The following is a 15,705-nucleotide window of genomic DNA, read 5'->3' as shown; positions in this document are numbered from 1 at the left end:
GTGACGAGGTGTGACGTGTGACGAGATGTGACGTGATGAGGTGTGACGTGATGACGAGGTGTGACGTGTGACGATCTGTGACGAGGTGTGACGAGGTGTGACGACGTGTGACGTGTGACGAGGTGTGATGAGATGTGACGTGATGACGAGGTGTGACGTGATGACGAGGTGTGCGGAGGCCAGAATTGAGACGGGGGGTCCTGGCCCCGCCCCCCGAGTGGACTTTGTCCTCCGAGCTCCACGCGCCGGTTTCAGCAGGGGAGGGGTCGGGAGCGCGCAGCTCCCACGTGTCAGCTCGGGCCAGCCACACTCCACGTTACCGCGGCGAGCCCGGGCGGGCGGAGGGGAGGGGTGGGGGCTCCAGGTTATCAGGGATCGCGTTTTGGCTCGCGTCGATTCCCGTGCCCGCGCTCGCTCGCTCGTCACACAACTCCACTCCACGTTGCTGGGCGCCAGGACCCCTTGGACGTCCAAAATTAACAAAACAAGGAGCAGGCGGGGTTGGGAACCTTGCCCAACCGCGTCGATTCCGGGTCGCCCGCTCATCCCACTCCACGTTAGCGCGACGGGGACAGGGAACGCCAATATACGCCCGGAGAGTTTTGCTCGGGTCTCGCTGTCGCGACCCTGAACCCTCCACTCCGCGTTACTTCGGCGAGAGGAAGACTCGAACGACCCAGCCGACAGCATGAGACCCACGCTGCCGTTCCTGATGATGATGGTGCTGCTGGTGGTGATGGTGGCGGTGGCGATGGGGGGGCATGGTGGATGGAATGAGAGCGAGCCGGATCGGGGGGGGGTGCATCGGGGGGCCGCGGAAGTGGGGGGCGCGGAAGTGGAGGGCGCGGAAGTGGGGGGCGTGGAAGTGGGGGGCAAGGAAGAGGGGGGCTGGGTGTTGGAGCGAGTGGAGGCGCTTGGGGGCTTCCTGGACACTGCAATGGAGTACCTGGGCGGGAATGAGGGGACCTGCCGCTATACGTGCGGGAACGGTAACGGGGGGGGGGGGCTGGGGTCAATGCCCGAAACGTCGTCTATAACGTTTTTTCTTCTGTTAAGGTCGCGGTGTGACTGACTGCGTTGAGTTGTTGGTTTGTGTGTGTGTGTGTGAATTTCTATCCGGGTTGTTAAACGACAACCCGTACACCGATAATCGCTTTTAGAATCGATTATCGGTTCTGAAGGCATGAACCGGTAACCGTTTCCAGTGCACTGCCCCTGGCAAATTGCTCGAGGTGATGTTTGGCCTTCTCTTCCACGCGCTGAGCAGACGTTTTGGAAGAGGTGCGCGTTGGAACGGGAAACGCTGCTTTAGTTTATTGCTGCAACGCAGAAGTTTGGCACAGTGGGGGGGGTGGCACAGGGGGTGAGCATCAGACAGTCATCTCAGTCAGTCGACCCGTGACACCTGCAGGGTCTGCCCCGTGACCTCCTGCCAGCGGGCGTCCGACACTTCACGTGGCCTCAACGTGCACATAGCCTGGCACAGGCGCCGTGGTGACGTCACCGCCACTTTGTGGTGAACGGAGCGGTTAGCGCTACGCTGCGCTACGAACCTGGCGACCCGAGTTCGATTCCCGCTCACGGCCAACACCCAGTGACGATTATTTGAACTGATCCTGGGCATCCCCTAGATCGACTCGGCCTCAAATGAGTACCTGGTGCGATGTGTAAAACATCGCCACTGGGGAGACAAAGGCGGTCGGGTGTGGTGCTGGCCACCCACCCCCTCGTATACCGTTCCGGCCTTTATAGGTGCTCGCTAACAGCACTTGCCCCAACAGTCTGTTAAGGCTATACAGGGGATCGTGTCTGTGTGTTACGGGGAGTGGTGGCGCATCGGTTAGCGCATTGCGCTACGAATCCGTCGACCCGAATTCGATTCCCGCTCTCGACCAATAACAGTGACGAAAATATGAACCGGTCCTGGGTCTCTCCTCAGTCGACTGGCTGGTGTGGTGCGTTAAACATCCGCACTGGGGAGACAAAGGCGGCCGGGCGTGGTTCTGGCCACCCACCCCCTCGTGTGCCGAGCCGGCCTTAATAGGTGCTCGCTAACAGCACTTGCCCCCAACAGGTCTACGAGTCTGACAGGGAGTCGCTGCGTGTTCTTGTTTCAGGATCGAAACCCGAGCCTCGGCCCGGCTTCGTGTCTGCTCCGAACGGATGTGGCTCTCCTGTCTTCGGATTATACGTGCGCATCACAGCAGCATCATACACAGCGCATCACACAGCAGCAGCATCATACACAGCGCATCACACAGCAGCAGCATCATACACGGCGCATCACACAGCAGCATCATACACAGCGCATCACACAGCAGCATCATACACAGCGCATCACACAGCAGCAGCATCATACACGGTGCATCACACAGCAGCAGCATCATACACGGCGCATCACACAGCAGTAGCATCATACACGGCGCATCACACAGCAGCAGCATCATACACGGCGCGTCATGCACAGCGCATCACACTCAAAGCAGCATTACACACGGCGCACCATGGACCCAGCAGCATCATACGCGGCACATCATGAACAGCGCATCACACACGGCGCATCATACACTGCGCATCATCAACAACCGCCATTCGCCACTAAGTGGTGGTGACATCACCACGACGCTTGTGCCAGGCTATGTGCACGTTGAGGCCACGTGAAGTGTCGAACGCCCGCTGGCAGGAGGTCACGGGGCAGACCCAGGTGCCACGGGTCGACTGACTGAGATGACTGGCTGATGCACCACCTGTGCCCTCTACTGTGCCAACTTTCTGTGCTCGTTGTTGTGAGCGTCGCTCCTCCGCCCTCCGTTGTTGTTGGAGAGCGACTGCCTCCAACTGCCCAGCAGCGTCCTTCACGAGGCCGATCTTGACACCGCTGGTACCAGTCATCGACAAAAGTCCACTCAGCTCACATCCTTCTGTACCACATCACTCCATCTCTTCTCTAGCCCGTGCTGTGCCCGTTTAGCTTCCTCGATCCGGCCGAACAAAAGCTGTTTAGGCATGCGTTGGCTGGGCATGCGGGCTACATGGTCCAGCCAATGCAGCCTTGCCTGACGGAGGAGCTCACCGATAGGACTTTGTCCAGATCTTTCAAGGATTTGTGAGCTCCTCACACAATTCAGCCTGGTTAAACCCAGGATGGATCGTAAGCAGGCCAGCCTAAATATTTCTAAACCGCGAAGATCTTCCATTAGGGGGGGTCCATGTTTCGCAAGCATAGAGAAGGGAAGGAATGACCGTGGCCGAGAAGACCTGAAGCTTCGTGCGGAGCGACAGACCAGGTAGCTTCCATACAGCGTTACGCAACTGATAAAAAAAATATAATGCCGCTCGACTGATTCGGAGTGAGACCTCTGCTGTCAAACCGGAGCCGGTCATGAGCACACTGCCCAGGTATGGGAAACTCTTCACTCTCTCCACAACTTCCTTGGGGGGTGGAGTGTCCGATGGTACTCAGGCAGGTGCTTAGTTTTGGTGGGGCTGATGGTAAGGCCCCACCTCTTAGTGGCAAGCTCCAGGTTCAGCAGCAGCGCCTCCAACTCCTCTGTGTGAGCAGAAATTGCCAGATCATCGGCATACATAACATGGTTGAGCAATAGGGAGCCATCCCTTGACCGCACGCGGGCATTGATCAGCCTCCCATTGTATATGTACCAGATATAAATTCCTCCGGTACAGCTATTGAGGCTTCTCGAAATACGTGATCGAAGTAGATATATAGAAATAGAGGAGTGAGATTCCCCTGTCGTCCCCCTTCTTAAAGAGGGAGACCACCAGGGCATCCTTCCAATCCTGTGGAACCCGTCCAGTGGTCCAGACTGTTGTTGTGATGTCATGTAGGGCAGTCTGTTCACAAACGCCACCCTCCCTAAGCATTTTGCTTGGGAGATCATCTCTGCCCGGTGCCTTTTCTGGTCTCAGACTCTGGATCGCCTTCAGTACTTCCTCAACAGATGGCTCCTCAGCCAGCCACACAGGGGGTGAATTTTTTTCCAATATTTGAGGCACCGCAGCCTCAGCAGGGTCATCCCCACTTTGTCCCATGATGTTTTCCAGGCTGAGGGATTTTCCCTCCCCCAGGACCTCACAAAAATTCTCAGAAAATCTGCAAACCTGTTCCTGGGGGTCGGAGATTGGATCACCATCCATTACCCTAATGATGGTAATAGGTGTGGCACTGCAGGTTACTTTTTTGATGGAGTTAAAAATAAATTTGTGATCGAGGGCCATTGAGGCAGACTCCATCTCCTCAGCAACCTGCGACCATCACCAATCCTTGCAGCGCCTCACGGCTCTCCGAACCTCCGAGCGAAGGCTGCGGTAAGCCTCTTCATTCTCTGACGTGGGATGCTGTAGCCGATGAGAGTGGGCATGTCGCTTTTTCTCAGCCAGCCTGACCATCCCCTCTGTCAGCCAGGGTCTCTGGGGAGGTCTGGACCGCGTACCCAAAGCAGCCATTGCAGCTGCATGAGCCACAGTCCTAAACCTCGCCCATTTACCCTCGACATCAGGAGGAGTGGGGGACGATGCCAACCTCAGCCACAAGTGTTGATGAAATTTTCACTTGCAACTTTAATCAGCTAGCTGAGACCATGCCACAATGGGTTTGAATGGGGTCCTGGGTGTACACCCACCACCGGAGTGGAAGAATAGCAGGCGCATCTTACAGATGACAAGTCAATAGTCAGTGAGCAGATCAGCTCCACGGTAGGTCCTGGTGTCAAGGACCTTGGCCGGCATCCGCTGTTCCGTCACTTTGTAGTCCAGCAGATGTTCTTGCTTGGACCCGGCATGCATCCATGATGTTGTGTGGATGCGCTGATGCCGGAACAACGTGTTGGTCATTACAAGCCCATGAGCTGCACAAAAATCTAGCAGCCTCCTACCGTTGTTATTGAGCTTATCTGGCCCATGCCTTCCAATCACTCCAGACCAGGTGCCAGCATCATCACTAACTCGGGCATTGAAGTCACCCAACAAGATTACTCTATCCCGAGGGGTCACTATAGCTAGCACCTGTGACAGGAGGTCATAGAAGGCATCTGACTTATCGGCCTTGCCTGCATCCCCCCACGGATGCTTGTCTTCAGTGGTGGCATAAGTAACCACGACCACCACTCCTCACCTCTGGTTGATGGGAAGGCGAGCCCAAAGTAGCCTGGGGCTTACAGCTTCTCACACCTCACCGCCACGCTCCCACGCCCCCTTCATTCTTTTGTTTGGTAGTTTCCTGCCCCGAGTAGAGGACTGTCCACCCCTCATTGTGGCAGGAGCCAGAACCGGTCCACCGGACCTCCTGAATACCACAGAGATCCAGGCGGTACCGGTCCAGCTCCCGACAGATGAGTGGCAGCCTCTCCTCCACAGTGAGCGTTCGAACATTCCACGTGGCCACCCGTAATGGGTTTTTTTGTTGTTTCTGGAGGAACCCGGAGGGGAAGGATTCAGTCTCCTGGCTCCGCCAAATGAGGTTTGGCCAGGAGACGTCATAGACGCCTGTCCCCCCGGGGCCTCCGGCACAAGCTTAATAAAAAAACATTTGAAATCGTGGTTTTGTGGTAATTAATTGAAGGTGGAGGAGTATCAGCCCCTCGCACCCGTCCAGAGCCCCCATTTGGCCGCTGTGGTGGTTACAAACGCCATGAGGAGGTAGGGGGTTGTTTGTGCCACATCATGCACAGCACATCGCGTACACAGCAGCACCATAATGCACAGCGCATCACGCACACATCAACAACAGCCGCTTGTTCACCATCGAGCGGTAGTGACATCTCTACGGTGCCTGTGTCAGGCTAGGTACATTTTGGCGCCACGTGACGTGTCGAAGGGACGCTTACAGGAAAGTCACGGGACAGACCCAGGTGCTATGAGATGACTACCTGAGATGACTGGCAGATGCACACCAGCCGTGCTTTGTAAACGTCGCTCTTTCTGCCCTCCGTTGTTGCTGGAGGGCGGCTGCCTCCAAATACGCTTTAGCGTCATTCACGAGCCTTCTCAGCAGAGGGCGATCTTGAAACTGCTGGTACCAGTCATCGGCAAGTCCACTCAGCTCCACATCCTCCCGTACTGTAACCATGTCAGCCCACCTCTTATCTTGCCCGTGCCAAGCCCGTGTAGCCCCCTCTATCCAGCAAACAGAAGCTGCTTGGGCTTGCGGTGGCTGGTTTGCAGGCTACGTGACCCAGCCAACGTTGCCTCGCCTGCCGAAGCTCACCGATGCTCCCGTGTCTAGATCTCTCCAGGATCTGCGAGATCCTCACACAATCCAGTCGAAAAGTGTTTAATAAAGCAGGGGTGGGGAACGTCCGGCCCGCGGGCCGTATAAGGCACCGCGAAATCATTTGGTCTCTGGCCCTGCCAAGGCAACCGCAGGCGGGACTCGAAATTCAATAAATCTAGGAGCAAACCTGGAAAAGCAGTTGCGAGTAGCAGCATCATCAATACCAGCTAACATCACCACACGCCTCGCCAAAGAGAAGCAGTTTCCAGCCATCGCATTAGGGGTGAGTTAATTAAATGTTTGACCAAATATAACAGGCAAAATTTTTAAGTTGATCATTTTGTATGGCCCGCGAATGATGTTATATAAATATCCAAATAGCCCTTGGCAGAAAAAAGGTTCCCCACCGATGCTTTAAATGGTTCCGCGTTTCACATGCATAGGTGAGGGGAGGATGGCAGAAATGTGGCCTTGAACACAACCGCGTAACGCAGCTGATGAAAAGTTTCGGAGGCCAGGTATGGGAACGCCCCCATTCTCTCCACAACCGCCCCATCACTCGCGGGGGAGTCGAGGGAGTGGATTGTTTCATGATAAATAAGTAAATAAAACACCCCAGGTATGGGGATTTTTGACGAGGCAAATAGGAAGCCCCACCTAATATTGGCACGCTCCAGGTTCGACAAGTTCAAACTAGAACGATAACAAATACACACACACAAAGATCCCTTCCGATAGCCTGAACAGACTGTTGGGGACAAGTGCTGTTAGCGAGCACCTATGAAGGCCGTCACGGCAAGCGAGGGGGTGGGTGGCCAGCACCACGCCCGGCTGCCTTTGTCTCCCTAGTGACGATGTTTACACACCGCACCAGGTACTCATTTGAGGCCAAGTCGACCTAGGGGAGGCCCAGGACCGGTTCAGATAATCATTACTGGTGTTGGCCGTGAGCGTGAATTGAACTCGGGTCGTCGAGTTCGCGCTAACCGCTCCACTGCCGCACACACGGACGCACACACGGACACACACACACGGACACACCTGTGTACCCACACACACGGACACACCTGTGTACACACACACACTGACACACCTGTGTACCCACACACACGGACACACCTATGCACACACACACACACGGACACACCTATGCACACACACACACGGACACACCTGTGTACACTCACGGACACACCTGTGTACCGACACACACGGACACACCTGTGTACCCACACACACGGACACACCTGTGTACCCACACACACCCACGGACACACCTCTGTACCCACAGACACACGGACACACCTGGGTACCCACACACACACGGACACACCTGTGCACGCACACGGACACCTGTGCACACACACACGGACACACCTGTGCACTCACACACACGGACACACCTGTCCACACACACGGACACACCTGTGCATACACACACGGACACACCTGTGCACACACAAACCTGTGCACACACGGACACACCTGTGTACACACACACCCACGGACACACCTGTGTACCTACACACACACACGGACACACCTGTGTACCCACACACACGGACACACCTGTGTACACACACACACGGACATACCTGTGACCCACACACACGGACACACCTGTGCACACACACCTGTGCACACACACACACGGACACCCCTGTGCACACACACGGACACACCTGTGTGCACACACACGGACACACCTGTGCACACACACACGGACACACCTGTGCACACACAAACCTGTGCACACACACGGACACACCTGTGCACACACACGGACACACCTGTGCACATACACACCTGTGTACCCACACATACACACGGACACACCTGTGTACCCACACACACACGGACACACCTGTGTACCCACACACACGGACACACCTGTGTACCCACACACACACGGACACACCTGTGTACCCACACACACGGACACACCTGTGTACCCACACACGGACACACCTGTGCACACACACACGCGCTACCCGCTCACAGCACCTTGCCCCAACAGTCCGTTGAAGGATATAACTTGGGGGGGGGGGGGGGCGATCTTCGTCTGTCCGTGTTTTAAATCATTTATTTGGTGTTGCCGTGCAGGGCGAGGTGAGCGCGCTGGCCGGGGTGACTCGCTGCTGTAATCGCCACGACCTCTGCTACGCGAGGTGCGGAGTCTCGCGCGTGGACTGCGACTCGCGATTCCGCCGCTGCATGGGCCGCGTATGCGACCGCCTCGACTGGGTGTTCAACCTCTTCGCGCTCTCGCAAGGTGGTGGCGGTGGGAACCCGGCCACCGGAGCCGCCCCAGACGCGACTGGACGGCCAACACCCACGACTCAGATTCACCCCTTGTAGCCTCGATGGACTGTTGGCGACGGACCCACACACAAAGACAAATATCCCCCGTGTAGCCTGTAACAGATTTGTTGGGGCAAGTGCTGTTAGCGAGCAGCACCTATGAAGGCCGGAACGGCACACGAGGGGGTGGGCGGCCAGCACCACGCCCGGCCGCCTTTGTCTTCCCAGTGGCGATGTTTACACACCGCATTTGAGGCTGAGTCGACCTAGGGTAGGGCCAGGACCTGTTCAGATAATCGTCACTGATTTTGGCCGTGAGCGGGAATCGAACACGGGTCGCCAGGTTCGTAGCGCAGCACACTAACCGCTACACCACCGCTCCCACACACGGACACGTACACACACACGCACGGACACACCTGTGCACGCACTCACCCACACGCACAGACACACCTGTGCAGGGGAGCGTGGTCAACACCACGCCCGGCTGCCTTTGCCTCCCCCAATGCTGATATTTATTACACACCTCACCGGGTTTTCATTTGAGACCAAGTCAAACCGCGGGGAAGCCATCGACTGATTTAGATATTCGCCACTGTTATTGATCACGAGCGGGAATCGAACTCGGGATACCTACTGCTGGGTTCGCAGCGCAGCGTCAACCACTGCGCCACCGCTCCCAAGCAGCCGCCAGGCACGGACGTGGTGCTGGCCACCCACCCCCTCGTGTACTGTTCTGGTCTTCATAGGTTCTCGCTAACATCACTCGAGACATCATCACATCATCACTCGGACACCATCACATCATCACTCGGGACATCATCACATCATCACTCGGACACCATCACATCATCACTCGGACACCATCACATCATCACTCGGGACATCATCACTCGGGACATCATCACTCGGACATCATCACTCGGGACATCATCACATCATCACTCGGACACCATCACATCATCACTCGGACATCATCACTCGGGACATCATCACATCATCACTCGGTCACCATCACATCATCACTCGGTCATCATCACTCGGGACATCATCACATCATCACTCGGACATCATCACTCGGACAAAGAAGTAGGAAGCGCGCCCGTGCCTGGAGGCGAGCCAGGGGATGGTCATGACTACAGCGCTTTCATCTCAGCAGGGTCGCTGTGAGTCTACGGCTCTCCATATGATCTGTGGGTCACTTGTCAAGCCCATTTGAGCTAAGCAGAATTTTTTGCAAGGTCGACTCGGCCGAGTCTATGGGTCTCTGTGCGAGTTTATGGGTATCTGTGTGAGTTTATTGGTCTCTGTGTGAGTCTATGGGTCTCTGTGCGAGTTTATGGGTCTCTGTATGAGTGTATGGGTCTCTGTGTGAGTCTATGGGTCTCTGTGCGAGTTTATGGGTCTCTGTGCGAGTTTATGGGTCTCTGTGTGAGTTTATGGGTCTCTGTGTGAGTCTATGGGTCTCTGTGTGAGTCTATGGGTCTCTGTGCGAGTTTATAGGTCTCTGTGCGAGTTTATGGGTCTCTGTGTGAGTCTATGGGTCTCTGCGAGTTTATGGGTCTATGTGCGAGTCTATGGGTCTCTGTGCGAGTCTATGGGTCTCTGTGCAAGTCTATGGGTCTCTGTGCGAGTTTATGGGTCTCTGTATGAGTCTATGGGTCTTTGTGTGAGTCTTCGGGTCTATGTGCGAGTTTATGGGTCTCTGTGCGAGTCTATGGGTCTCTGTGCGAGTCTATGCGTCTCTGTGCGAGTCTATGGGTCTTTGTGTGAGTCTATGGGTCCCTGTGTGAGTTTATGGGTCTATGTGTGAGCCTATGGGTCTCTGTGCGAGTCTATGGGTCTCTGTGTGAGTTTATGGGTCTATGTGTGAGTCTATCGGTCTCTGTGCGAGTATATGGGTCGCTGTGCGAGTCTATGGGTCTTTGTGTGAGTCTATGGGTCTTTGTGTGAGTTTATCGGTCTCTGTGTGAGTCTATGCATCTCTGTGTGAGTCTATGGGTCTCTGTGCGAGTTTATAGGTCTCTGTGCGAGTTTATGGGTCTCTGTGTGAGTCTATGGGTCTCTGTGTGAGTCTATGGGCTCTGTGTGAGTCTATGGGTCTCTGTGTGAGTTTATGGGTCTCTGTGCGAGTTTATGGGTCTCTGTGTGGGTCTATGGGTCTTTGTGTGAATCTATGGGTCTCTGTGTGAGTGTATGTGTCTGTGTGAGTCTATGGGTCTCTGTGTGAGTTTATAGGTCTCTGTGTGAGTCTATGGATCTCTCGATGCTAGGCCTCATGGAGGTGAGCTCGGAATCTGCGGCGGTGGCAACGCAGCTCCTCTTTCTCTTCTCTATCCGTGCGGTGCGCAGGGAAGTGCGGCTCCATCATGGACGCCATCCACCAGGGCATGGACAACCTGAGCTGCCGACCTTTCCTGCTAAGCCAGAGGGAGGCGTGCGTGTGTGTGCCAAGCCACGGACCCCTGGCCTGAGCCTGACCCTACTAGCCCGACCTACCAGATTAACCCCACTAGCCTGACCCTACTAGGCCGACCTACCAGATTACCCTGACCCTACTAGCCCGACCTACCAGATTAACCCCATTACCCTGACCCTACTAGCCCGACCTACCAGATTAACCCCACTAGCCTGACCCTACTAGCCCGACCTACCCGATTAACCCCACTAGCCTGACCCTACTAGCCCGACCTACCAGATGAACCCCACTAGGCTGACCCTACTAGGCCGACCTACCAAATTAACCCCATTACCCTGACCCTACTAGCCCGACCTACCAAATTAACCCCACTAGCCTGACCCTACTAGGCCGACCTACCAGATTAACCCCATTACCCTGACCATACTAGCCCGACCTACCAGATTAACCCCATTACCCTGACCCTACTTGCCCGACCTAGCAGATTAAGGCCACTACCCTGACCCTACTCGCCAGACATACTAAATTAACCTCACTAGCCCAATCCCCTAGCCTGACCCTACTATCCCGACCTACTAGATTAACCCCACAAGCCTGCCCCTATTACCGCGACCCAATAAACTGACCCCGCTAGCCCAAGCCTCTAGCCCGACCCGACCAGCCCGACCAGCGCTCCACCCATCAGCGCGCCAACGCGGCAAAGTCCGAGCAGATATGCCGCGGTGATTTCTGAATTTCGGGAGAGCAAGGAACATCGCTTCGCAAACGAGAAAAAAACAAACTCTCCGGTCCGTTCAGTGGCCGATCCCCCCCCCCGCCTCTCTCCATTGGCTGCGCATTCGCATTCCAGCAACGGGCGGCTACCGTCAGCCCCCCACCGCCGGCCCTCTCAACGCCGTCGGTGGCGCGTGCACAGTTCGGGGCAAGCCGGCGTGCGGGCGACAGGCGGCGTGGGCCCCGTGAAGCACCCCACAGTGCTCTGTGTCGCATTGCGCGGGCGGTTCACGAGTTCACCTACAGTCGGAATCGCCGAACGGCTCTCGGCAACGGCGCCTGAGCCCGAACCGGGGCGCGTTCATCTCAACTCGGGGCCCAAAGACCGAACGCTCAAGGGCACCTCGGCCAATGTTCGCTTCCGCGTGGCGGCGAAGGAGCGAGCGAGCTCCACGCGTGCGTGCGCGCGCGCGCGTGTGCCGTGGAGTGATCTTCTTGTTCTTCTTGGCGTGCGGCTGCTGGTGTAGACGCAGAAGGCTGTTGTCTCTGGCGTAGGGCCAAGCTTTAAAAGATGCGTATACTATTATCAGAGCATGTTCGTTTACATGTTTTGCCACAAGTATTTGTGGTTAATGCAGACTTGATGCCTCGCAAAAAGGAATCTATTTAGTGTTTAAACATCGGAACACCTGTTTTAATGCCAAAGAGGGTAAAATATATTTGTTTCATATTTCTCAACCTGGTCTCTCCCAAGCCCCCCGCCCCCGCACGAAAATAATATTATTCTTTCGTACGGCTGCTGATGTAGACGCAGAGCAAATGACTTACAATCTCACATTCAGGTGGCCAAGCCCAGATTACGGCGTCACGGAGCAACGGAGTGTTCGTGTATCGCTCTGATGGCTCCTTCGTGTATTTGTGGACCGGGGAATTGCCGGACGTTGTATGTCGTACGGCCTCTTGTTTCGGAGGGTTGAGAAGCGCCGCGTTACTTGATCGACCCCGCCAGCTTCACCTCCTAGCCTGACACTGGTAGCCTCACAGCCAGTGCCGGATGAAGCTCGTGCGGGGCCTGTAGCATGTGATGTTATAAAGGGGCCCTAAATAAAAAAATATATACATAAATATTAAAAGCAAATTTTAACTTGCACAGTAAAGTAATTGTATTTTTTTCATTTGCTATACAGCAAGCTAATACGACAAATCGCTAACCTTAAACACCCAGTCGTTCATAAGAGTTGAAGGCGGTATAGTACTATAGTAATAGAGCAAGTGCAGAATCACTGAATCGGAATTGATAGCTTGAAAGCATTTAGCGCGGGGCCCTTGAAAGTGCGGGGCCCGTAGCTACTACACACTACATGTGTAGTAGCTACTATATGTGTAGTAGCTACTACATGTGTCGCTACATGTGTAGCTACTTTTGCTACGAGGATATTACCGGCACTTCTTTCACCCCGTTAGCAGGCGCGTCGCCTCCTTTAGCTTTCACTCCGCTGTTAGTCTCTCCCACAGGCCGCCAGCACCATCCCTCAGCAGTCCCGGGGGTTGTATTTCAAGTTTGCTTCTTTGCGCACTTTTTAGTTGGTAGTTTTTTTTGTGTTCTTCGTCAGTGCTGGCTGTCTGAGTGGTCCAGTGCTGGTTGAAAATTAAAATCGACTCAGAGATTGTCTTGAATCCCGTGTCCTTACCTCGCATCCCAATACCACGTTGACTTTTAACAACAACAACAACAACAACTAAACTAAACAGTTTTTTTTTTATTTTACCAGGTAAGGCTCACGGAGCTATGTAACTCTTATTCAATAGCGACCTGGCCACAAATAATAGCTCAACGAAGTGGCTTATCACGTGCACATTTATGGCAGCCAAATCCTCTAAAAACACAGACTCTGGTTCTTTCGGTAAAGTCACGTTGGTATAAAAGAAAATAAATCACGACGTTTCGGGCGCAACACCAAGCGTTCATCATCAGGTGGGAAAGCATGGCCTGCTGCTGAGGCAGACTGTTTTAAAAGGTTTGACATGGGTGTAGCCCAAGGGTCATAAAGAAGTGGCCGGGGCTAGTGATGTTAATGTGATAAATTAGCGTGATGTTAATGTGAGAAATTAGCATGATGTTAATGTGAGAAATTAGCATTATGTTGATGTGAGAAATTAGCATGATGTTGATGTGAGAAATTAGCATGATGTTCATGTGAGAAATTAGCATGATGTTAATATGAGAAATTAGCATGTAACTGTAAGATAGAAGGAGAGCGGCCTCTTCGAAAAAGCACGTTGATTCTAAATGCGGAGGGAAAACCCGGAGGACCCGGAGGAAAATCCACACGACCACGGGAATCCACGGACCTCCTGCATACCAGGCGAGGTAGTTAACATCTTCCCACCGTGGCGTCCTAATCACTGTTGCTTCACACAGGCCCTAAACCACAATCGGCCAGTACCGGACAGCGCTATCCGAGTTGCAAGAAGACGACTAAACACATACTCATTGGTTCTTTCGGTAAAGTCACGTTGGTATAAAATAAAATAAAAAATATACCTACGGGACTTTACAGAAAGAACCAAAGAGTATGGATTCCTGCAGTCACGAGAGCTTCAAATCAAGATTGACTAAACACGTTTCTTGAATTGAGCGAGGTTGTAAGAACTTTGGGGGAATAGCAGAGACGATTGGGAGACACAAAGGCAAAGATCACCCGTGTAGCCTGACATAGGCTGCTGAGAAAAGCGCTGTTGGCGAGCACCTATGAAGGCCGGCACGGCGCACGAGGTGATGGTGTGGGCAACACCACGCCCGGCCGCCTTTGTCTCCCAAGTGATGACGATGATTACACTCCACACCAGGTACTCATTTAAGGCCGAGTCGACCCAGGGGAGCCCCGCGACCAGTTCAGATATCGCTACTGATGTTTAGCTGCGAGCGGGAATTGAATTGGGGTCGCCGGGTTTTGCAGGCCAGTGCGCTAACCGCTGCACTACCGCTCCCCAGGCACGCGTAGATACAGACACATCAGTCACGTGTCTCTGCAATCAGTCATGTGTCTCAGCAATCAGTCACGTGTCTCAGCAATCAGTCACGCGATTCTGATGCCTTCCCACCCCTCAGAGAAGCGGAGTCGTTCACAAATCGCCCGGAGGAAGGGGGAACACGAACGAGAAACAACAACAACGACCACCACCACCAACCTCACGGGGCCAGTGGACGACCATAAAAAAACAACAACACGAAAAACAAGAAACCCCTTTGTGCTGAGAGTCGCGCGGAGCTGAAGTCCCAGACGCGATGGGGGGGGGGGTGCTGATGGACCAGGTTGTGGTGAGGGGGGGGGGTGCTGATGGACCAGGTTGTGATGGGGGGGGGGTGCTGATGGACCAGGTTGTGATGGGGGGGGGGGGTGCTGATGGACCAGGTTGTGATGGGGGGGTGATGGACCAGGTTGTGATGGGGGGGGGGGGGTGCTGATGGACCAGGCTGTGATGGGGGGTGCTGATGGACCAGGTTGTGATGGGGGGGGGGGGTGATGGACCAGGTTGTGATGGGGGGGGGGTGCTGATGGACCAGGTTGTGATGGGGGGTGCTGATGGACCAGGTTATGATGGGGGGGGGGGGGTTATGAACCAGGTTGTGATGGGGGGGGGTGCTGATGGACCAGGTTGTGATGGGGGGGGCTGATGGGCCAGGTTGTGATGGGGGGGGGTGCTGATGGACCAGGTTGTGATGGGGGGGGGGCTGATGGACCAGGTTGTGATGGGGGGGGGGGTGCTGATGGACCAGGCTGTGATGGGGGGGGGGGTGATGGACCAGGCTGTGATGGGGGGGGGGGGGGTGATGGACCAGGTTGTGATGGGGGGGGGGGTGATGGACCAGGCTGTGATGGGGGGGTGCTGATGGACCAGGCTGTGATGGGGGGGGGGGGGGTGATGGACCAGGCTGTGATGGGGGGGGGGGGGGCTGATGGACCAGGCTGTGATGGGGGGGGGGGTGATGGACCAGGTTGTGATGGGGGGGGGGTGATGGACCAGGCTGTGATGGGGG

At 55.0% G+C, this 15,705-nt stretch overlaps 1 protein-coding gene across 1 annotated transcript; it reads left to right on the top strand.

Moving 5' to 3' along the window:
* Positions 1-905: 905 nt before the first annotated feature.
* LOC142930548 (group XIIA secretory phospholipase A2-like) lies at positions 906-13,333 on the top strand. The gene is made up of 4 exons (XM_076073242.1): positions 906-989; positions 2,118-2,191; positions 8,333-8,501; positions 10,883-13,333. The coding sequence occupies exons 1-4, from the start codon at positions 938-940 to the stop codon at positions 11,002-11,004; spliced, it is 417 nt and encodes a 138-aa protein (XP_075929357.1). The 5' UTR covers positions 906-937; the 3' UTR covers positions 11,005-13,333.
* The last annotated feature ends 2,372 nt before the right edge of the window (positions 13,334-15,705 follow it).

The sequence above is a fragment of the Petromyzon marinus genome, chromosome 41 (assembly GCF_048934315.1).
Source record: "Petromyzon marinus isolate PM22_M1 ecotype Great Lakes invasive population chromosome 41, UKy_Petmar_22M1.pri1.0, whole genome shotgun sequence".
NCBI classification, from domain to species: Eukaryota; Metazoa; Chordata; class Hyperoartia; order Petromyzontiformes; family Petromyzontidae; genus Petromyzon; species Petromyzon marinus.
This window is presented reverse-complemented; position numbering and strand designations above follow the sequence as displayed.